Genomic DNA, 24811 nt, shown 5'->3' with positions numbered 1-24811 from the left:
CCAAATAAGCCATGTAGTCAGTTCTTTTGAAACTGTAGCTGCTATTCGCTACTTGTTTATATGTATGCATGGTCTGCAACCCAGCACTGGTTTCTACTATATATAAGTAAATATTTTGCCATGATATGTCAACAATTGTCCTGTGAGGTTTCAATTTTATGTTGTGTACCTCCTAGTACTTCAAAGTGCTAGTAAACTAAATGTTTAGAGCAAGAGAGTTTTTCAAAATCAAAACATACCAGACGTAAAAATCAGCAAAAATTGTGATTCAAATTTTCTTTATGATTTTTACTCATTTTCTGAAATTTTTCATCGACAAAATCTCAAAGTGGTGAACAATAACATAAATTTGAATTTTCCACATGAATGTGACAACATTTACTCAGTCCCACTAGTTAATGATGATTTTACATTGAATTTAGCATTTTTTATGAGTTTTACTCGTTTTCTGTCATTTTTCGTCGAAACAAATAAACAAACACCTAAAATTGTCAGAAAAATCTGAAACTCCTCAGGCACACATACCTACCCTTCATGACCACTCACAAAAATTTGCAGCTCAATCTGAGTCTTTGAAGTGCAACTTGCTTGAAAAAGAGCCCTTCACCGACATGATCGATGTGGGTCCACACATGGATCGACCCAACCAACATGAGGTTTCACAAGTGTTTTCAGACAAAATCTCACATGTGTGAACAATAACATGTATATGTGGGATGTGTTCTCACAAAAACCTCACATGCAAAAGGTTTTACAACTTCCGGGTTCGACGATTCGACCGTTATGCCGAAAATGCCCTCACTTGTGTAAATTCACATCAAACTACACCAAACCTCATAAAAAATTTAAAATTGAATTTTCCACATGAATGTGACAACATTTACCCATACCCACTAGTTAATGATGATTTTACATTGAATTTAGCATTTTTTATGAGTTTTACTCGTTTTCTGTCATTTTTCGTCGAAAAAAATAAACAAACACCTAAAATTGTCAGAAAAATCTGAAACTCCTCAGGCACACATACCTACCCTTCATGACCACTCACAAAAATTTGCAGCTCAATCTGAGTCTTTGAAGTGCAGCTTGCTTGAAAAAGAGCCCTTCATCGACATGATCGATGTGGGTCCACACATGGATCGACCCAACCAACATGAGGCTTCACAAGTGTTTTCAGACAAAATATCACATGTGTGAACAATAACATGTATATGTGGGATGTGTTCTCACAAAAACCTCACATGCAAAAGGTTTTACAACTTCCGGGTTCGACGATTCGACCGTTATGCCGAAAATGCCCTCACTTGTGTAAATTCACATCAAACTACACCAAACCTCATGAAAAATTTAAATTTGAATTTTCCACATGAATGTGACAACATTTACTCAGTCCCACTAGTTAATGATGATTTTACATTGAATTTAGCATTTTTATGAGTTTTACTCGTTTTCTGTCATTTTTCGTCGAAAAAAATAAACAAACACCTAAAATTGTCAGAAAAATCTGAAACTCCTCGAGCACACATACCTACCCTTCATGACCACTCACAAAAATTTGCAGCTCAATCTGAGTCTTTGAAGTGCAGCTTGCTTGAAAAAGAGCCCTTCACCGACATGATCGATGTGGGTCCACACATGGATCGACCCAACCAACATGAGGTTTCACAAGTGGTTTCAGACAAAATCTCACATGTGTGAACAATAACATGTATATGTGGGATGTGTTCTCACAAAAACCTCACATGCAAAAGGTTTTACAACTTCCGGGTTCGACGATTCGACCGTTATGCCGAAAATGCCCTCACTTGTGTAAATTCACATCAAACTACACCAAACCTCATGAAAAATTTAAATTTGAATTTTCCACATGAATGTGACAACATTTACTCAGTCCCACTAGTTAATGATGATTTTACATTGAATTTAGCATTTTTTATGAGTTTTACTCGTTTTCTATCATTTTCCGTCGAAAAAAATAAACAAACACCGACAATTGTCAGAAAAATCTGAAACTCCTCAATCACACATACCAACCCTTCATGACCACTCACAAAAGTTTGCAGCTCAATCTGAATCCTTGAAGTGCAGCTTACTTGAAAAAGGGTCGTTCACAGACATGGGCTTGAGCACACGGTACAACTCGACCGCGAGAAACCCATCAGTTGCAGCATAGGTGATGTGATCCCAGTATAGTTTCTTGTTGACTACAAATGAAATTTAGATTTTTTTCATGCGTCCCATTCATGTTCTGGTATTTTTTAATTAAAATATACATGTACAGTTCCATTTTCAGAGTAATATTTTTTCTTTCACGGCAAAAACTTGTTCCCTCCAAATTGTAGTACGACGGCTGCCAAAACGCCCAAATTTTTCGTTCCCTCCACTCCTCCCGCGCACCCCACCTATCAAATATTTCGCCCTCCCTTATATACGTCGTGCCTCTCCCCCATGATTTACGAGCATCTTAACTCCCCACCCCCCCGACCTCATCCTCTCGTGCTCACCCAAATCCCGTGTCTTCGCCGGACGTTCTTCCATCTCGCATCTATCTCCCCGATGGTCGCCATGGCCGGCAGTCGTCGAAACGTCGGGGCGAAGGAAAATCGCGCACATACGCCGAAGAAGGCGCCCAGCTCGAAGAAACCCCAAGGTAAATCTGTCGGTGATCGGCTTGTTGTTGTGTTTTCCGGATGCTACGATCGAGAGATCGGTTTTACATGTCTAGCACGTCCGTTTGACCCATATCTAGATCTTGAATATTTGATAGATCCAATCCCGACATCATATCGTATAGGGTTTATCGTTTTTATTCCAGAGACAATCATGTCGTGCTATACAATCTTTGTCATCCCGCTGCTGTACAATATTTTGCATAGACAATTGTTTGCCGAAACACTTAACTGAACTAATTCCATAAACACTTAACTGAACTAATTCCAACCGTTGCTGAAAACAGCCCGACGAGCTACAGTGAACAACGACATTGCTTCAGACTTTTATTCTTCAGGTTCAGAGGGAAGCAGAGTTTGATCAACAACAATTGTTTGCTGTTTTCTATGGAATTGGCCCCCTCTTATGTTTTGTTCGCCGACATCATACGTAGACTCTTATGTTTTCAATCATTTCGTCGTTGTACAATATTTTGCAAAGACAATTATTTGTTGTTTTCTATGGAATGGGCCCCCTCTTATGTTTTGTTCACGCTCCGCTCTTCCGATTATTTCAGCGGAGACAGAAAACCCCGTCAAGCCGGCATATGAGCTTGTCAAGGAGAAACAAATGCAAGAAAATATTGTAGCATGGAAATTTTTTTGGCTGAAAGATATGGACCTGGCCACAAAATTCAGCAAGATTTCTCTTGTTTTGCACGTTCATTAGTGTATGGTGGGCGACAAATAGGAACTAGTAACAATCTAAAGGACACGGACTGCCAAGACAAGGAGGTCGAAGAGGACCCTTCGTACGAACCGAATCCAGAAGAGATAGCTACTGCTGCTGATGATCTTCATTCAGATGAGGATCAGCGCACTGTCGGCAAAACTTCAGCTCAGGTCTGTGGAACTATGTCTGAACTATGATAGGAAATACGTACATGCTAAATGTTTCCTACTAATATAGCCTCTACTTTGCTTGCAGATAGTTGCTTGTTCTGCAACAGTTGCACAGAAGACGCGATCCAGACCAGAAGTTGCACCATCCAACATTGCAACAAGATCAATGGCAACAACTGAACCTAAAGCTGGGTCATCTGATGAGCCGACGGCCACTGCTGGTCGAACACCGAAGGAGCACCCTCACCTAACCAGATCATGACATCTGGAGGCAGCAACTCATCTCCTGAGGATAATCAAATTGTAAACTTTCAGCGGCAAGGTATGAAAGTTTGTAAAAACTAAACACTATACCGCATATTTTCATATAAAAGAGAATCATTTCATCTCTCTTATTTCAGAGACATTGACAACATCTGGCGGTAGTAAGAGAAAGAGAGGTGGACGCAGACCTACCATGGACCATGGACTACATGAGTACACAAGAAGAAATGGTGGCAATAAGATGCAAATTGACTTCTCTGCTGGTGTCAGGAGACCCAAGGATTATATCCAGTCAGCAAAGCTGAGCAGTGAGGTTGGTATTCACATCCGTGCCAAAATGCCGCTTGCAACACACTGGACACAGTACAAGAAAGATGAAACTCTCAGACATGTCATTCCTCATGCTATAAATACAGTAGCGGTGAGTCCTGTACAATCTTGGTTTAACCTAATTAGTATGCTACATGATCAACTATCTAAGAATCTATTGATTAATGCGTCACTATTTTGCAGGGAAAGTTTACTATGGACAAAAATGATGAGGTGGCTCAAGATGTGTGCACTGATATGCTGCAAGTTAGTATTCGGCAGTTCCGATATAGGCTTAAAAAGGAGTATTGGCCCAAAATTAAAAATCTCACAATGGAGCAAGCATATCTGAAGAAGCCAGATCATGTAGAAGAGAAAACCTGGAAAGAACTGGTGAACATATGGTTTGATGAGAAGTACCAGGTACATAAACGTTATTCCTTTCAATAACAGCTACTGAATTCTTACATTTCTCTGATCTGTATAAATAAAATGCATGTACTGAACATAGGGAGTGTGTGTAAAAAATGGAAAGAACAGAGAAGCTGTGAAACAGTTCCATACCACTGGATCTCGAAGCTATGTTGCTCACTGGGAACATGTAGTAAGTGTTCTGAATTTCCCCATACGAGTTCATACTTCGTCATACACAGTGTACAATGGTAATGTGCATTCTACATTTTTTCAAGCAGAAGGCTAAGCAGCAGGAAGAAGAAACCTCTCCAATTGAATTTTTTAGAATCACACACACTAACAAGGATAACATTATGAGTGTTGAAGCAAAAAGTGCATATGTAAGAAATATTTCATATTAGCACAATATAATATATTCCAGTTTTGTATGTTGTCCATGCAATGATTGTAATCTTTATGCAGGATAAAATGGTGGCAAAAAAAGCGGTGCCACGCAATGAAGATGAACCTGATTTGACTGATTTGCAAATTGTTCAGCTAGTTCTGAGCGAGAAAAGCCCATCCATCCCCTGCAATAGCACATTCCTACCAAGATTGGGCGTCGCAACAAGCTCCAGGAAGTCTTCTGTCTCAGCTACACGCATCCGAGAGCTACAACAAAGACCGCGGATCAAGAGCGGAACTCCATACAGGCAGCTGAAAGGTACCACAGTGAGATGCAGGCAAGACTGCAAGAACAAGATCAAAAATTTGAAGAGATCAGGAAGAAGGAGGAAGAACTTGAAGCTGTGAAGAAAGCCCAAGAAGAAAAGACTCTGGCTTATGAAAAGAGGCAGAGATAAATGGATGTCGTGCTTAATTTGCTCTTGAGGACATCCCAGCCATCATCCATGTCTGAATCCCAGGGCAACTAATCTATTGCACCACCGTCCTACAACATTATTAATCATATGTCTTTTAATTTCTTTGTGTTCCAATTATAATTTTTCTTATGAATCTTTCGGTTTGTGAGAGACATATATACTTCTTGTGCCACCATTTATGTATGATATTAATTGTCTATTTTTTTATATTTTGCCAGTTTTTTTGTTTCCCAAATTTCGCAAATAATTCAAATGCTCTCAAATTTTGTCAAATTCAAAAGGTGACGGAAAATGTCACAACGTCACTATTAAATGAAACCACGTGGCACCAACTTCTGGTCCCACTTGTCGAATTTGTGGGTCCCACCGATCAGCATTATTGGGACCCATATGTCGGCAACAACCTGGTCCCACTTGTCTGAATTTTGTGGATCCCACCGGTCAGAATATTGTGGGTCCAGCTTGTCATAATATTTTGTGGGTCCCACCAGTCAGCACCATGCCGGTCCCACATGACAGATATCCACGTCAGCGCCGTCGGACCCATGTTGTCAGAAGCCAAATGGGACCCACATGTAAGGCCACGTATGCTTTTTTTGGACCAATCAGAAACTTCCCAAGATTTAGATATTGACGAAAGTTGCAATTTTTCGTGACAAACCTCGTCTCGTCAACAATCAACCTTCGATGTTGACGAATTTGTAGGTCGTCACCATCAAACATTTGACGTTGACGAAAAAATGCATACCGTCACCCCCGATATTTTATGACGGAGCTTCCTTGACGAACCCCATGACGATCGAATTTCGTCACCGCGAAGTAATCCTTGACGAAAATTGGCCTTCACATGATGAAAGTGATTTGTCAAAAAAAGGGTTTTCCTTTGTAGTGAATGTCTTGCAGAATATGCGACTTGAGGTGGATGTGTCTTGTTGTCTTATCTTCACGACGAGTGTTGGCTTCACGGATAGTTTCATTCGAAGCCTCTTGGTCATAACCAAAATTCCAGTCCTCGCCTTGACCATATTGATAGTCATGATCATCCTCAGAACATTCAACTTGAGCTTTTGGAGTTGGAGGAGGATCTTGACTTGTTTGGTGCCCGAATGGTCCGAATGACCCATGGGACGGATGAGCGGGGATGGACCGGCCAGGAACACCTCGGATGGTCTGGCCCAGCAGTTTCAACATGTCCTCGAGTGGCAGATTGACGATATTTTGTTGGTTCTTGGATGGTACTTCGTATCTCAGGAACTGGAGTTTTGTCAAGTACTTGTGATGGCTCCACATGCATGGAACTTTGTCGTTCCAAATTGGCCACAAGGTGTTGCTCAATGGGTTGAAAAAATCCAATACCCATTCTTCCTATGGCCTCCGAGGGTATTGCAACACCTACAACACAAGAAACACATGGCTCCTCCTGAGAGCCATTATCCTCGAAGAACTCCACGTCACAAGTCTCTAAAACATGACATGTGGTCTTATTGTAGATCCTATAGACGTGGGATTCCGCCGCATAACCAACAAATATCCCTTTTTAAACTTTAGAATCAAACTTTGATAGTCAGATACCTTTGATGAGAATGTAGCATTTGCATCCGAAGACCTTGAAGTATGACACATTAGGTTTGTGATCTCGTTTGGTGTCTTCTCTAAGCCTTTGCGGAAGAAGCGACAGTTGGTGGCATGTCAAGTAGTAGAGAGAGCTTCGTCCCAAAAGTTATATAGAGACTTGAATTCCGCCATCATTGTCCTTGTCGCATCCATCAACGTCAGTTCTTCCTCTCGGCGACACCATTTTGTTGGGGAGTGTATGGAGTCGAGTATTGATGAGTGATGCATGTAAAATGCATAAATGAACTTTGTAGTTTATTGAGTTAAAATCATTATTATCTTGCAACTTTATTATAATTATCGGTAGTAACCTATTAATAGTTGAAAACGTGCAAAATATATTTTTTTACAATTTGTTGTGTATAAAACAAATAAATATGGAAGAAAATTGGTTATTATGGTGAAATTCGGAGTTTCACGGAATTTTTCCATGCAGAACACTTTTCAGATATTGCCACGGAAACCCCCGAAGATGATGTCTAATGGAAACGATCCGAACCACAAAGTTGTAGGAATTTGTCTACCAACGGGTCTAGACATAAAATTCGTGCTAGCCGGACTTTGGAAGCCCAAGTGGCAGACCAATTAATACAGAGTCCAGAAGTAGTTTTGGGAATCTAAAAGATTGTGATGTGATTAACTCCAACTCCTAACATATATGATGATTTTAGCCAAGTCGCGACTTTGTGGACATATGAGGAATAAAGAGTAGTAATAGGAAGGTTCTAGAGGTGCCCAGGAGCACTTGGATCAAAAGGGCATCCATCCCATGGCCTAGATTGCATCCCCGCCTCTATATATGGAGGGGAAGCCCTACTTTTGGAGGAGGCCGCCCATTATCACGAAATCCTCCCTCTTAGAAGCCGCAAAGGAGGGGAGGAACTACTCTACATCAGCACCATCACCAAGGAAAAAGAAGGGGCAAGGGGCCACTGCCCCCAAGGGCCACCGCCCTCCCCCAGGGCGCCACACCGGCGCATCCCTCCTGCAGTGCCTCCGCCTCCTAGGACTGCCTCGCCGGGGCGTCGTAGCCACCATATCCATCACCATGGGCCGACACCTCTTCTTCACCAACAAATTATCAAGCCGCTGAACTTTGCAATTATCCCCCGTTGTGAGTAGTTTCCCATGTTTCCAAGGGCATATGATGGATTGGTGTTGATTTCTACACAAGTATGTAATGAGTATTTGGTCAAGTTTTAATCTCTCATGTGGTTCTATGATGGTATTATGCGAACGTTGACTGCATATTACTTTACCTATATGAGATCATAGGACCGCACTTTAGTGTAATGAAGAGGGTTGGAAGGTACAGAGTGACAGAAACCATGTTCTAATACTTTGAGTTACATTAGAGGGGTTACCGATCGAGGACCCTAAAACTAAATACTATGGTTGGGATATTTATGTCTTAATGATTCCTTTATTTGCTCATGAAAATGGCCTTAGGACCAACCATAAGGGGTGTATTTTCTCATATATTTAGCTGCACCTACTTTAGGCTCTATCCAATAAATATTAAACTTGACAAGATACTTATGATGTTGTTTTAGAAGTCTTTACGCCATGAAGTCCATGTAGCCCTTGAAAACGTTTTCTCACATATAAGTACACATTTGAGCTTGTCCTCTTGCTGCATAGAGAATTGAGCTTTCTCTAAAAAGAGCATTTACTTTATTGCAATTTACTTTGAGCATTTACTTTTCTTGCAAACTATAATCCAAAACGCAAAACCACTACAATCACTTTAAATCCTCTTAGTTTGTCTAGTGCATAGATAATAAGAGTAGTGACACTCTCATTTGAAAGGATAAAGACTTATACCTTCTGCTGCTCGTGGGATTGATACAAATACTTACACATTGAATATTTCAACGATCCCATATACTTATGGGTATCAAGATATTTTTCTAGCGCTATTGCCGGGGAGCGTAGCCCTTAAGCTTTTTTTCCCTTGCTTGCACCGGTCTTAGTTTACTTTCAGTTTTACATTTAGTTTAGTTTACTTTAAGTTTTGTAGTTACTCTAGTTTTACTTTTAGTTTTGCACTTACTTTCAGTAGCGATGGGACGGTACAGCCGGCTAGGCCCTATGTCCCTGAAAGATCACCAGACACGGACAACGAGGCCTTCCTCTCTCTCTCTCTCTCCCTCCCTCCCTCCCTCTCTCTCTCTCTCTCCCCTCTCTCTCCCTCTCTCTCCCTCTCTCTCTCCCTCTCTCCCTCCCTCCCTCCCATGTACCCTAGGAACCATGGATATATGGTGACCCAGGAGACCCTTAGCCAGGAATCTCATTTGAGATAGAACCAGAACCTGGGGAGAGGAACATTAGATCCTTCTAGCTTAGAGCTCTCCCTCTGAAGACGATACAACTTAAGGAGCAACTCTATATACTATGAGTGCATAGACATATTTGCACGAGTAGGGTGTTATCTCCACCGCAAGGGCTCCGAACCTGGGTACATCACCGCGTGCTTGTGCCCACTACTACCTTATTCGGGATCCATCCGTTGCTCTTTTGGCTTCACACCTCTAGTTTACCCACCCGCATGGCTACTATCGTGACGATACCACGACACAAGGGCTATCCTTGATGGTGCAAGGGATGCTACGTACGGAGAGAAACTATGAACTATCAATTTATGTAATGCCAATGACCATGACATATCATAAATTATGCCTATATGTCATGAGATTAGTGAGATTAAGAGAGCTTTTTCGAGCTTTAGCATAGTTTTTGTTGGGTGTGATGCAAACAAAAACGCCCATTTATGTACCAAACGAGCTACTTTTAATAGGTGGAGATGTTCGTGGATCAATTATAACCTAGAATTTCTTATTGATACTCTCACGAGTGATTGTAATCCTGGCGATTAATCAATAAATATCTTTGAATTAGCAGAAAAAACAATCTTCACATGTGTCGTGCAAATTTATGCACCAAAAAAATCTATTCACATTTTTGTCATATACTACTAATCACCTATCAAAGAACACCATAAATACATATACTTAATCTTTACAAAAAAGAATGTCCAGCGTATTTATGTACAGGCAATTCCAGCTCTCTACACCGGAGCCATCGGGGTTGCACAGGCGTTGCCGATACCCCCCCGGTCAGCGTCTGCTGTTCCACTGCCGCTGCCCCTGCCCCAAGAATAAGACGGAGTCGACCCCGACGGCCCTTGCCTCCCGAAGCTCCAGAGTCTCTTGAGGGAACTCAGCCTCGCCGATCCAGGTGTCTTGGCCGCGTCGCGTGGTGTCGCCACCGTCCTCGAGTCCGGAATGTCGATCACCAGGGCTGCCGGTCTCGGGCGGCTTCCGTGAGAGGTCACGGTCACCGCGCCGAGCGTGGCCTGGTCAGAAACCCCGAGCAGCACACTGGCCGGCAGGTTCGCGGCGTAGTTAGCTGTCTCCGGCGGTACAGGCGGAAGGCCCGTCGCTGCTTTAAGCGCCTGTAGCGACGCGCCGGGCTTGGCGACGGTGACCCGGCAGAGCGGGCAGGTGGAGTGGGATGCCAGCCACTTATCGACGCACTGGGCGTGGAACCCGTGGCCGCACGGGGGCAAGAACCTCGCCACCACCCCGTCCTGGAGCTCGGAGAGGCACACCGCGCACTCCACTCGGTCCTCCGCGTCGGAGCCCTTCTGTGCCGCCGCGCGGTAGACCTTGGTCGGCAGGGACCGCAGCAGCTCAGGGTCGACGCCCTTGTCCCTGGCCCTCGAAGCCGCCAACACGCTGCCGCCGCTCGGCAACATGCGGACGCTGCTGTTGATGCAGTACTGGATGAAGTAGATCACGAGGCCGAAGATTACGGCCAGCGCGAAGATGGTCGACGTGACGAGTATGGCGCCGAGCGCCATGTTCCGCGCGGCGGGCGCGACCGCCGATCCTGACGACGAGTTCATGGCAGTGGCGGCGGATGCGACCTGGACCCGTCGTTAGTTTGTGCGGTACGGGGCGAATGTTTTGGCTCAAGATGCGCTCGACGCCGTATAAATATGCAGGCGGCCGGAGGGGGCTTTCGAGTGAGGAGAGGATCAGGGCAGTGCAGTTGGCATGGATGAAGCGTGCGGAGGGAAACTGGAAGAAAGAAGCTGGAAGGCGCTCGATTGTGTCGTCGGGCAAGTTACGACCCGGTTCTGTTTTTGGAGGGAGGAATTTCTTTCTCTTGACGGGTCAACGGCGGCGGCATTTCCTTTAGTGCTCGTGCTGCCAAATAAAGCGGAAGAAGATGCTGCAGACATGTGATTGCCGCTTAAACTCAGAGCCCGTTCATGGTTTGGGTGGGTTCAAACCGGCAAAACCAACGGCCCAGACAGCAGCACCGCACCTGGTGAACACTGAACAGTTATCTCAGTGTTTATGGTTTTCGGATTCAACCCTAACGAAAAGGTCCAAGTCCAAGTCCAACCGGTCTTTCTAAATCAGCCGCACAGAACTGTCTCTTCATCAGCTCTACGACACGGCGGAGACCGAGTGTTCTAGCGCCGAATCTGCGACGAAGATGGACGGCAGGCAGCCGTTTCTTCTCTTCGACAGCACGCGGCCGTCTCTTCTTCTCGAACTCCGACGCTGTCGATCGTCGTGGTGTCCGTGGGCGGAAGCGGCGTTGTGAGGAGGAGGCAGGGCTTCTTGTGGCTGATGCGACGACCGCTGGGCGCCTAGCCTTCTCTTTGGAGGCCGACGGCCGTTCTTCTTCTCGGATGCCGTCACTGGTGGAAGGGCGATGAGCTCTTGGAAGGGCGGGAAGCAGTTGGAAGGGCGGGAAGCACTTGCTCTCGTCGCTCCTGGCGGTCTATACAATAAAATGTGCTATACTTAACTTACATTTCACTTCTACAAAGTGCATAAAAGCACGCGCTAGAGCTGATTCTTATATTAGAGTTCACTATTATTCTCTCCACTTTTTCTCCTCCAAAATATATTATTTTAATTTTTATAGTCAGCTGACTAGAATTTATTGTACTTGATGTTGCTTTTATAGTACAATGTCGTTGAAGGGACTGATAGAGGATTAACGACCTTATGCGTGTGTCTCATGTCTTCACACCCAGCCGGTCCAAAATGGCCTACACCATTTGACCGCCTAGCACCAGCCCGCCAAATCCCCTCCTATCTAGATGGTCTAAACCAGAACTTAGAACATCTCTAGCACATCCTGCAAACCGCAGGGTGTATCGTCTATGTAGGCTGGTTTGCGGGTTTAGACCGATTCCGTGGCTCTTTCAGACATCGTATCCGAGGCTCGACCCAAAATAAATTTGCCGGTCCGCGCTCTCACCGCTCTGCAGACACTATTTATCGCAGCTGAAGGAGCCTATGCGGGCGAAACCTTATCCCTTCGACGCGCCCGTCTCCCTTCCTCTGACACCCCCACCACACCATTTCTGGCACTGGCGAGCAAAATCGGAAGCGCCGCCCCCAGATCAGCGCTCCCCTAGGCGCCATGGTCCACGGTAGGTCATCATCTGGCCGCGGGGGAGGCCAGAGCAGCCGTGGCGAGAGCTCTAACGGCGGCGACAGCCGTCGCGAAAAGACCGAGGCCGAGAAGGTGGCCTCCGACGCCACGCGCCTCCGCGGCTCCTACCGGTACCTCAACTATGGGAGGAAGCCGCCGCCAGCGTTCTTGCGCCGCGAATCCGCCCGCGGCCTAGCGCCTCCTCTTCGTGTTGCCCGACGTCGTAGTCGGCCTCCTCTTCGCAGCGCCCGGCGTCCTCCTCGGCCTCCACGTTACGCGAGCCGTTGCCACAGCTTTTTTTTCTTCGATAAAGGGCGCTTTCATTACTTTAGAAAAGTATTACACCCGGCCTCTGCATAACACGATGCACACAGCCGCGCACACACACACCAAGTACCAGTCTGTTACAAGAACTGAAAAAACAAAATAAGGACACCCTCCTACGGCGCGGGAGGCTCTATCCGTAGATTACGCCGCCAACCATGTCGGGAAAAAATATCCTTCGCCACATCCTCCAATCGTGTAGATACCTCCATAAAGAGGTCGCGACTCTCTACTCGTTGTAGCAAAGACCACGAACGGAGCAAAGCGGTGGACCGGTAGATAACCTGCAAACAAGAAGAGTTAATATCATGGAAAATCTTGTCATTTCTACATAGCCATAGCGACGAAATAATGGCAATCGCCCCACCTGAATAAAAGTTTTGAACCTACGCTCCACCCCATTAAGCCAGCTGCCAAAAAGATGCGCAACGCTCTGAGATGGGTACAAGGTAGAACCTATTTGGGTTATTGACCGTATAGATCTCGCAAATTGACATTAGAAAAAAAGGTGATTGATAGTCTCATCGTGAAGACAAAAAACACACTTTTTATTACCTTGCCAATTACGTTTCACAAGATTGTCCTTAGTAAGAATAACCCCTCTACGAAGATACCAGGTAAAGACCTTCGTCTTTAATGGAATCTTCATGGACCAGCTTTTTTTATTATTTACAACTGGCGTATCGAATTGAATCAATGCTTTATACATAGAATCAATAGAGAATTTACCATTCTCTTTTAGATTCCAGCGAACCACATCAGACCCATGCGTTGTTCCCGAAGAGTGGTATTGCCTAACCACTTATCTTCCCAGAAACGTATCTGAGATCTATCCTTGATAGAGAAAGATGTATATGGAAAGAAGAATTTTTTCGTTGCCATAAGACCAGCCCAAAAGTGTGAGTCTCTAGGTTTCCAGATGACCTGGGACAAAGCCTTCGAGCCTACATACTTTCTTTCGAGAATTGTTTGCCATATACCTTCTTCTGAAAGAAGCTTAAATAACCATTTTCCAAGAAGGGCTCGATTCTTGACCTCATGATCATGAATCCCAAGTCCTCCCTGGTCTTTTGGACGGCAAACTACATTCCATTTAACCAGTCGATATTTCTTTTTCTCGTTATCTCCTTGCCAAAAGAATCTAGATCGAAAGTAATCCAATCGGCGCAAGACTCCTTTAGGCAACTGGAAGAAGAAAATCATATACAATACCATATTACTTAGTAGTGAGTTAATGAGAACCAAACGACCACCTAGACATCGTAACTTTCCTTTCCAACTCGATAAGCGCTTCTGAAGTCTTTCCTCGACATGTTTCCATTCAGCTAAAGTGAGTCGCCGATAATGAATCGGGATACCCAAGTAACTGATAGGAAACTGACCAATCCCGCAGCCAAAAAGTTTAGCATACAAGGACGCCTCATCGTGGGCTTCGCCGAAACAAAACAATTCACTTTTATGGAAGTTAATTTTAAGACCTGAAAGCTTCTCAAAAGCTGATAGGATCAGCTTAAGATTTTTTGCCTTTTCAAGATCATGTTCCATGAATAGAATTGTGTCATCAGCGTATTGAAGGATAGAAAGTCCACCATCAACAAGATGTGGTACTAGCCCCTCAATATGACCATCCACTTTTGCGCGCTCAATAATAATAGCAAGCATATCTGCTACTATGTTGAATAACATAGGAGATAATGGATCACCTTGCCTTAATCCCTTTTTCATCTGAAAGTAATTGCCCACATCATCATTGACTTTAATGGCAACACTTCCACCGAAAATGAAATTATGAATTAAAGCACGCCACTCATCAGAAAAACCTTTCATCCTGAGTGTATGTTGAAGGAAAGACCATTTGACTTTGTCATAAGCCTTTTCAAAGTCAATTTTTAAAATAACACCATTCAACTTTTTTCGGTGAAGCTCATGCACCGTTTCATGCAAAGTTACTACACCGTCCAGGATGTTTCTTCCTTGCATGAAGGCCGTCTGAGACGGTCGCACAACATGATCAGCAACCGAGTTAAGTCTTAAAGTTGCGGTTTTTGTAAAGATCTTAAAGCTCACGTTAAGAAGGCGAGATAGGACGGTATTGTTGAATCCGTTCTGCTTCCATAACCTTTGGCAATAAGATTATCTCACCGAAATTAAGACGAAATAGTTCAAGTTGATCTCGCGTGCAATGCAGTAAAACAAAGCTAAAAGGTCCGGCTTGATTGTGTCCCAGAAATTTTGATAAAATTCTGCTGGAAAACCATCCGGCCCTGGTGCTTTATTATGCTCCATTAGGAAAATCGCCTTTCTCACCTCCTCCTCTGAATAAGGAGTCGTAAGAAAGGCATTTTTCTCCGCGGATACTTGGGGAATATCCCGAGTCATGGATTCTTCCAAAGTGAAAGTTCCTTCTTCTGGTTCCCCAAAAATATCCTTATAATAATTAGTAATATAAGATTTAAGTTGCTCATGCCCAACAATCGTACCCTCATCCTGAACAAGAGAATGAATAAGTTTCTTCCTATGTCTGCCATTAGCGACAGAATGGAAGTATCTTGTGTTCGAGTCTCTTTCTAGGATAAATTGTACCTTTGATCGTTGATACCATTTCAGCTCCTCTTCTCTCAACATGGAAGCCATTTGCGCATTATATTGAAAATCATCACATGGAAGTCATTTGCGCATTATATCCGTCGCCACAGCTACAGATGGAGATCGACTCCGACCATCCGGTGACAGAGTACGCTGGGAACTACGATGACGAAGCCGAGTTCGCCGAAGTCATGGCCACGCTGGCTGCGAAGCCAACCAGTCTGGAGTCTATATGGAAACAATGTACCTCACACTAAATCTCGAAGAGATTCATTCTGGTGGAAAAATAATTTCAGTTTGGTGGATGAATACAGGAGTATCTTGAAGTGCAAAATTGGCCATGGGTCTACGATTTTAATTTGGAAGGATTTCTGGGCAAACGGCAAAATTCTGTGTGATAAATATCCGCAACATTTTTCATTTGCTCTGGATGAAGATGCCTTGGTGGCCTCGTTGGTTTTAAAAGAGGATATCTATTCTTGATTTTACCTACCACTTTCGGTTTAGGCAGCACAGGAACTACAGGAGGTTATTCATTTGGTGGAGGCTACATCAATTGATGGTACTGTTATGGACCAGAAAACTTTCGTCTGGGGAGCCAAGTACACACTTTCTAGATAGTGTAAATTCCTTTTTGAGCAAGTTCCTAGTAATGAAGCGCTGAATGCTATTTGGTCTTCTAAAGCTTTACCAAAGATCGTCTAAATACCTCTGGCTGCTGATACGATGATCGTCTAAATTCTTAAGGTATTCCTATGGCTGCTGATACGTGATTGTCTAAATACCAAAGATCTCATGCTTTTTAAGAATTGGAAGGTGGATTCAGGTCCGGAATGTGTGCTTTGCAGTACTGCAAGTATTGAGACAAGAATCCACCCACTGGTAGAAAAACAGGCTTCCGGGAAGCCCCATAAGTCACGAAGCTACAGGAACCGCGACTAATGGGGTCTTTAGTCGCGGTTCGTGTGGCGAACCGCGACCAAAGGCCCGGGCCCAGGGCGCACGGTGGCCAGCTGGTGCACGTGGGGCTTTAGTCGCGGTTGGCCAGGCCAACCGCGACTAAAGGTGCCCGAAGGCTTTTAGTCGCGGTTGGCCAGGCCAACCGGGACTAAAGCCCCTCTCCTATATATACCCATCCAGCAGCCAACACTTAGCCATTTGGAGCCATTCTCTTCACAAACTTCACAAGTGAGTGTTAGGTTTGCTTTTGGTTCCTCTTATGCACATAAGGTGTTTGATGAAATGCCCCAAGAGCATGAAACAAACATGATATGAAGTGTTGGAGCCACACTTGAGCTTTCTCATTTATTTTTTCCTCCTCGATCGCGGTTAGCAACTTGAACCTTTGATGTGTCATTGATAAAATATGCATGTGTGTGTAGTTCATTGTTTAATTTATATTGTTTGTAGCTAGTTAGTTTAACAAATGCATGATGGTTAATTATATATTTTATATTATAATAATGCAGATGAATCGGCAATGGATGTACGGTAACCGACTCTCCGGCGAGTTCGAGTACGGGTTTGAAAGATTTCCTCGTAGTGGCTAATGCGAACAAGCTGGGGGTTTTGTTATCTCGTCCATGTGTTAACTGTAAGAATCAGAAGGGTTACTCGTCCTCAAGAGATGTTCACATGCACCTGCTTCGGCACGGTTTCATGCCAAGCTATAATTGTTGGACCAAGCATGGAGAAAGAGGGGTTATAATGGAAGAAGATGAAGAAGGGGATGATTTCATCGATGAAAGCTATCTTGCTCATTTCGGTGATACTTTCATGGAGGATGCTGAAGGTGAAGGGGAAGGTGAAGGGGAAGGTGAAGAAGAGGCACATGATGATCCCGTTGATGATCTTGGTCGGACCATTGCTGATGCACGGAGACGCTGCGAAACTGAAAAGGAGAGGGAGAATTTGGATCGCATGTTAGAGGATCACAGGAAGGCGCTGTACCCCGGATGCGATGATGGTCTGAAAAAGCTGGGCTGCACACTCGGATTTGCTGAAATGGAAGGCACAGGCAGGTGTAGCCGACTCGGCATTTGAAAACTTGCTGAAAATGTTGAAGAATATGTTTCCAAAGAATAACGAGTTGCCCGCCGATACGTACGAAGCAAAGAAGGTTGTCTCGCCCTCTAGGTTTAGAGGTTCTGAAGATACATGCATGCATCAACGATCGCATCCTCTACCGCGGTGAATACGAGAATTTGAATGAATGCCCGGTATGCACCGCATTGCGTTATAAGATCGAGGCGATGACCCCGGTGACGATGTTGAGGGCCGAAACCCAGGAAGAGGGTTCCCGCCAAGGTGATGTGGTATGCTCCTATAATACCACGGTTGAAACGTCTCGTTCGGGAACAAAGAGCATGCCAAGTTGTTGCGATGGCACAAAGAGGACCGTAAGTCGGACGGGGAGTTGAGACACCCCGCAGATGGAACGCAATGGAGAAAGATCGACAGAGAGTTCAAAGATTTTGCAGCTGACGCAAGGAACATAAGATTTGGTCTAAGTACGGATGGCATGAATCCTTTTGGCGAGCAGAGCTCCAGCCATAGCACCTTGACGCAAGCAACTCTCTTGTTCATTTAATTTTCTTTGCCTCGTAGGGTTTGGAGACGGTTCGTAGATGAAAAGGTCGGTGAATTCAAAAAAGAGCTACATTTTAAAAGGGCAGTGCGGACGACTGGAGATATTCAGCCACCGGGGACCAATCTATGTGGATACTATGTTTGTGAGAGGATCCGGAGATACACCAATGAGCGGGACCAGTCGTCTGAGATCAACATCAAGAGGAATAACCTCCGTAAGACGCTTAGTCCGAAGCTCGCTTCCGACCACTTCAGGAGGAACTAGCTGGATGGTTCGCGAGGGAAGTCATCGATCCTACAGGACAACACTACGTAGAGGACGTAGAACTATACATGCATTAAATTATGTATGGAAACTTGTTCAAACTTGTATATGGTCATCCGATGATATTGAATATATATTGTATATTCCTCTTGAATTCTTTTTGGTTCTAATTTCAAATTTGTTTGAAATTGTACATTCATATGCATGCATGTATGTAGTACCGTAGAATATGTGAAACTCCTTCAAAATTACAATAAAGCACAAAAGAAATAAAACAATACAAATTAAACAGTAAAACAGCTTTAGGGGGGCAGGTTTAGGGGGGCCTAAAACCCTAAACCTGCGGCGGCCTTTAGTCGCGGTCGGCCGAAGAACCGCGATTAAAGGGCCTCCGCCCGACGGTCGCCTCGGCGCCCACGTGGACGGGCCTTTAGTCGCGGTTCGTAAGCAACCGCGACTAAAGGGGGGGCCTTTAGTCGCGCTACTTTGGTCGCGGTTGCGCAACCGCGACTAATGGCAGTTGCGAACCGCGACCAAAGGCCCTTTTTCCACCAGTGACCTGTTTTTCGAATGCCGTTATCACCAGAATTTGACCGAGTCAGAGGTGGGCCACGATCAAGATGGGCTTGAAGATTATATACGGAAGAAATACGTGAATCGGCCTTATATGCAAAGTTTGGGCTAGTTTGCCCTTGTATCTGTAACATAGTAGATTACGTGTCGGTTAGTTAGAGTTTGCCTCGTGCACGGTTGGGATTATTCCCACGTTAGAAAGTCTCCGGACTATAAATATGTATCTAGGGTTTATGAAATAAACAACAACCAACGTTCAACACAAATCAATCTCGGCGCATCGCCAACTCCTTCGTCTCGAGGGTTTCTTCCGGTAAGCACCATGCTGCCTAGATCGCATCTTGCGATCTAGTCAGCATAAGCTTATTACGTTGTTCATGCGTTGCTCGTGCTGAAGCCTTTTTGATGGCAAGCAACGAAGTTATCTTAGATGTGTTAGGGTTAGCATTGTTCCTCGTATCATATGCTGTCGTAGTGCAACCCTTATGCATCTAGCCGCCCTTACACCTATCTTAGGTGTAGGGGCGGCACCCCGCTTGATCATTATTTAGTAGATCCGATCCGTTACGGTTGCTCCTTGTTCTTCAAGGATTAGTTTAATATCTGCATTTGTTAGGCCTTACAAAGGGTTGGAGGATCCAGCGGCGTGTAGGGTGTAGTTTGCTAGCCCTAGACAGGACGTTCCGAGGATCAACCTCGTGTTGGTTTTTAGGCCCCGTCTAGGATCGGCTTACGATCACCGTACGCGAGCGCGAGGCCCAATCGTGAGTAGGATGATCCGATTATGCGGTGAAAACCCTAAATCGTCGTAGATCGCTTTAGCTTTATCTTGATCAAGCAGGACCACCATATATTCGTACACCTCGTACGAATCATGGGTGGATCGGCTCTTTGAGCCGATTCACAGGATAACCTGAGAGCCGATCGAGGCTCGTATTTAATGATTACGTGTATGCCATGCAGGAAACTAAGCGAGGCATCATCCAACACCTTCCCGACCGGGTATAGGTCAGGTGGCACGCCCTTGCGACAGCATCGGACGTGTGCGCAGAAGGCTTTGCGGGCCGTCGCTCGGAGGGACTAGGGCCAGCCGTAGTCCTGGGAGATTCCCGGCTCTACGGTGTTGCCCGTCGCTGCCCGCCGGTGGGTTTATGACCGCAACACATTCTGGCACGCCCGGTGGGACAATCTTCGACATCCACCGCATCGCCATCTACATCTGAGATGGCGGAAGGCACTCCGGTCAAGTACGAGGATCTGACTGAAGAGCTCAAAAAGAAGCATGACGAGATCAAAGCAGTCCTCGAAGCCGACCTCATCGGCTCTTTCCACAGAACCCGCTCCCATGGCATCGGATGGAAAGGGTTCTCACCTGAAGGCGCGCTCGATGGAGTGGACCTGTCCTCCCCGTCGAAGAACGCACCAGTGTCGCTGCGTCAGGAGATCAACTTCATGGTGGCTCATTCGCTGCACCGCCACTCTGAGAGCCTGGTGAACACTTTGGAGCGTGTCGCTCTGCGCGTGATCCAGGAAATCATGAGCCATCAGTATTCTCCGTCAGCACCAGCTCTAGGGACTTACCAAGGAGAGATGCCACTCCAGTCCCGTCCGCCGCTGCCGTTCGCGTTGGCAGCACCCGAAGTGCCGAATTCATCGGCATACGTCGTCTACAAGATTGGTGGTGACCCTAGTGACTACCAATTCCTACATGAGGCGCCCAGGGAGATCCCCCACGGATACACGTGCGCATACGTGCCAGACTGCAGTAACTGGGCACTCTCGAACCAGGCTGCAACAGCAGGGACTTCTGGGACAGCAGGAGGAACGTCGGGAGCAGATCTTGAGAAGCAGACGTGGCTAGCTAAGTACGCCACTCCGACAAACCTCCAGAGCTCAGCTCCTGCAGTTGGCTCAGAGTTGGAAAAGCAAGCATGGCTGGCTAAGTATGCCACCCCGGCGAACCTTCAGAGTTCGACGCCTGCAGCCATCACCGCGGATCAAATCTGTACAATTCTGAAAGACCAGTTCGCCATGATGCCGAAAAGGAGGACAATCGGCTATACCAAGCCGTACCCCTACGAGTACGAATTGATCCCGCTACCACCCAAATATCGGCTCCCTGACTTCACAAAGTTTAGCGGATCAGATGGTTCCAGCTCCATCGAGCATGTGAGCCGATATTTGGCACAGATGGGCACGATCTCAGCATCGGACGAGCTGCGTGTGAGGTTCTTCGCACGTCCCTCACGGATCGGCTTTCGGTGGTACACATCGCTGCCGCCAAACTCGATCCGGACTTGGAAGCAGCTTGGAAGAGCAGTTCCACATACAGTATCACTCGGAGGCTTCCGAGGCCGGCATTGCCGATCTAGCACAAGTACGACGAAGCGCGGGAAACAGTGGCGGAATACGTCCAGCGCTTCAGGACCGTTAGGAACCGATGCTATTCGGTTCATGTAAGTGAAAAAGAAGCAGATCGAGTTGGTGGTGGTGGGCCTCTCATCATCGATCAAGGACGTGGCCTCCCAAGCGTACTACCCTTCACCGGCGCACATGGTGCGAAGCTGTCGACATATGAACAGCGCCACCCGGATGTCTACCGGGATAAATTCAAGCGCGCAGTGGTCCCGGTTGAGGCAGATGAAGATGAAGGTGCTGCGGGAGATCAAGAGGTAGCAGTGGCTGAATGGACCGGGGGGCGAGCCCCGTGTCCCGTAAGTGGGTTAAGCCACAAGGTCCTCCAAAAGGATTTGACTTCGACGTGACCAAAGCTGAGCAGATTTTCGACCTCTTACTCAAGGAGAAGCAGCTAAAGTTACCCGAAGGCCACAAGATCCCCACGGTGCAAGAGCTGAACGGAAAGCCATACTGCAGATGGCATAACACGTTCACCCACACCACCAACGACTGCAGGGTGTGGCGTCAATAGGTCCAAATGGCGATAGAACAAGGGCGGCTAATTTTCAGCCAGTACGCCATGAAGGTCGACACACATCCCTTCCCCGCCGTTAACATGGTGGAGTGTACTTACCATGGAGGGTGCCAGCCAGATTTTTCGTGCAATATCAACATGGTAGGACCTGGGCACCACTCTGGTAAGGACGGAGATGAGGGCAGCTGCTCTCATAGCAAGGATACAGAGGAAGCCGCTCCACGCGATCGGCTCCGCCACGATGGCAAGCGCTACATCACAGAGGGAGAAGTGAGGAACGTAAGATATCAGCGACCTCTCTCTGATCACCTCCTCAACAAGTATGTGGGTCAATACGACCAACACCGGCGACACAACGACGATGATGACAAGGATCGTCTGGCTAGGGACGACAGGAGACGTCGTCGGCATGATCGCGACGAGGAGCGATACGAGCGCCACGCCAAGGAAAAGTCGAGGGAGCAAGACGACGTGGATAGGCACCGGGACTGCCCCTTCTTCGTACACCGCTGGGATTCAGGAATGAGCCGATTACCTACAATCGGCAACCGCCCGTAATGTAAACAAAAGAAGAAGGATGCAGCTAACGTGTCCATGTTCAAACGTCTAGGGCCTCTCCCGCCTCGGAACAAGCATGCTGAGTCCGCTCGGGTGGAAGATCTCGAGGAACTAGAGGATGATGATGAAGAAGAAGACAAGTATCATCGGCCAAGGTGGTGCCCTGATGGGCTCAGCCGTTCCAAAAGCGAAGGGTTCAGCGTCTACGTGGGTTAGAGGAAGCTGAAAGATTACACCTGCACACGTTGAGGAAGGCGCGGCCTGATCTGGCCGCTAAAATTCAGCGAACCCTGGACGAAGAAGGTCGGCCACAAAGGAAAGAGTGGCGCCCCAGACAAAAGAAAGCCGATGATGAGACATCGGCTGGCACAAACATGGTGTTCATCCTGCCAACGGAGTTTAGTGCTCCAGGATCAGACGAAGCACCTGTGGCACAACTTGACTGCGGCCCACGGCCGATCATTTTTGAGAAGCCACGAGAGAGCATTGATGTGACAAAGGACGGGGTTAGGCTGGTTTTATCTACCGGTCTGACCGTGTAACAAAAGCAACATCGATGGACAAACATGGCGACGCCGATCCAGGTGATCGGCCCCAAGGATTTATGAAGTAACATTGCAAAACCTTCATCGAGCAAGCAACATGGAGGCCGATTCCAGCAATCGGCCAAAATTATCCTCACCATACATTCTGCCTGGGTTCAGCATTTGATCCAACAGGAAATACCTGAAGAGCCGATACAATCAAATTCCTTGAAAGAATCGGCTCGGGGGCACCTAGGTGGATAAAACACGAGGATATGAAGTAGAAGTGTCTTTCAAATGCCCAGCAGCCCAAGATATTCTTTGATGATGGGTATTGAAGTATGGGGGCCGATACATAAATCGGCCGTAAAAAAATTAAATTTTTTTTAAGCACAGCCGATGCGCAGACATCGACTTAAGGATAGAAAGCCGATGCATGGCCATCGACTCAAGAGGTACAACTGTTATAAGCAGAGGCTCAATGGAGCAGGAAGTGGGTCACGAAGAGAGACTCTAATGGAAGAACTCCTCAATGGAGTGGTTTGGTGGCTCAGATCCTCTCTTCAAGAACCTCCAAATTCTTTTTGCAAATATTCAAGTCCGCGGTATCAGCTGGGGCAAGTTCGAGGGATCATGACCCTGACCAATGCCAAGAGCAGCATGGACGTGCAGATCAGGTTAAGGATGGGTTGCATCAAATCCGCCAAAGGAAAGGAGCCGATCTGATCAGCAAGAAGTGGGCCGAAAAAGCTCGGGGGGCAGCTCACCCTGAAGGTTCTCTGCTCTGGGGAGCCGATTTTGTTGAAATCGGCTGGCTCTACATTATGACTTGGAGGCTGATGGTGGCACATTTGGCTGGCTCACTACTTTTCTCGCCTTAACTGAGGCTCGGGGGGCAGCTTTCCCTGAAGGACCCTTTGCTATAGGAAGCCGATTTGGTTGAAATCGGCTGGTTCTGCATCTCGACTTTTTGAGGAATGGTCGCTGCGGGAAAACAGAGCAGGATTTCAGCTCCGGCCTCCGGGTGGATTCAGGAATGGTCCTAGAGCTTTCCCGAAGGCAAAGGAGATTTGGAAAAGAAGGATTCGGCAGGAGAACGTTTGGAAACCTAAGGTTAATGATGAGACCAGGCATTATGTCAGAGTTTTGCCGTTAAATCTAACCCTGCGCTCAATGACTGCGGTTTGGACCTGTTCGGTTGGAAGTTTGGAGATCTGAATTTGAGCAAGGGTCACGGGTTGCCATCTCGAAATTTATCGTAAGAGGTCGATGCGTTGCCATCGGCTCATTGAGTGTTGATCGACTTAACAATTGGCAAAATCAAGTTAAGGAAAAGTCTTCTTCATTAATAAGAGAGGATTTTTACAATGAAGAGCCGATTGCTCAAGCGAGAAAGAGCAAAAGAAGAGCCGATTGCTCGGGGACTACTAATCCTACATTACTAATCCTCGCTAGCATCATCGTCGGCGTCGGAGTCGCCGTCGGCGCTACCGCCGGAGAGTTCCTCGTCGCTGCTGCCCCAGCCTTCGGCCGGAGCTTCTTCTTCCTCGTCATCATCATCATCCTCACTGTCCGCCCAAGCGCGGAAGCGCTTCGTCGGCGGGTACCCAGCGGAAGAGGAGGAATCCTCCTCCTCCTCCTCTTCTCCTTCCTCGTCATCATCCTCGTCCTCACTGTCCGCCCACATGCGGGAGCGCTTCTTCGGCGGGAGCCTGGCGGAGGGGGAGGCCGCTGTCTTCTCTACTTCTCCTTCTTTCTCCTCCTTGTCGGGGGAGATGGGGTTCGCCCCGGAGTGGAGGTCGTCTTCATTCTTGCTCTTCGGCGAAGATTGGAGGGGGAGACCTGAGGGGGAGGAAGAAGAGGAAGACATTTCTACAGGGGAAGAGGGTTTTTTGGGCGCTGGTGGACAGAACAGAGCAAGGGGATGAAGTGGCGAACCGTTCGGCACGAATAAATAAAGGGGGTGTAGTGGAGATTCAATGCCA

The 24811-nt window shown here is 46.5% G+C and overlaps 1 protein-coding gene across 1 annotated transcript; it reads right to left on the bottom strand.

Annotated features, from left to right (window-relative positions):
* Window positions 1-10082: 10082 nt before the first annotated feature.
* Window positions 10083-10922, bottom strand: LOC124690152 (E3 ubiquitin-protein ligase EL5-like). Its single transcript, XM_047223579.1, has one exon. The coding sequence runs from the start codon at window positions 10920-10922 to the stop codon at window positions 10083-10085; it is 840 nt and encodes a 279-aa protein (XP_047079535.1).
* Window positions 10923-24811: the final 13889 nt, after the last annotated feature.

The sequence above is a fragment of the Lolium rigidum genome, chromosome 2, assembly GCF_022539505.1.
Source record: "Lolium rigidum isolate FL_2022 chromosome 2, APGP_CSIRO_Lrig_0.1, whole genome shotgun sequence".
In the NCBI taxonomy this organism is placed as follows: domain Eukaryota; kingdom Viridiplantae; phylum Streptophyta; class Magnoliopsida; order Poales; family Poaceae; genus Lolium; species Lolium rigidum.
Note: the sequence above shows the minus strand (reverse complement) of the source record. Positions and strands in the feature narration are given on the sequence as shown.

Excerpts from the sequence above, each read along its gene's own strand:
- LOC124690152 (XM_047223579.1), bottom strand. The coding sequence starts at position 10,922 with ATGAACTCGTCGTCAGGATCGGCGGTCGCGCCCGCCGCGCGGAACATG.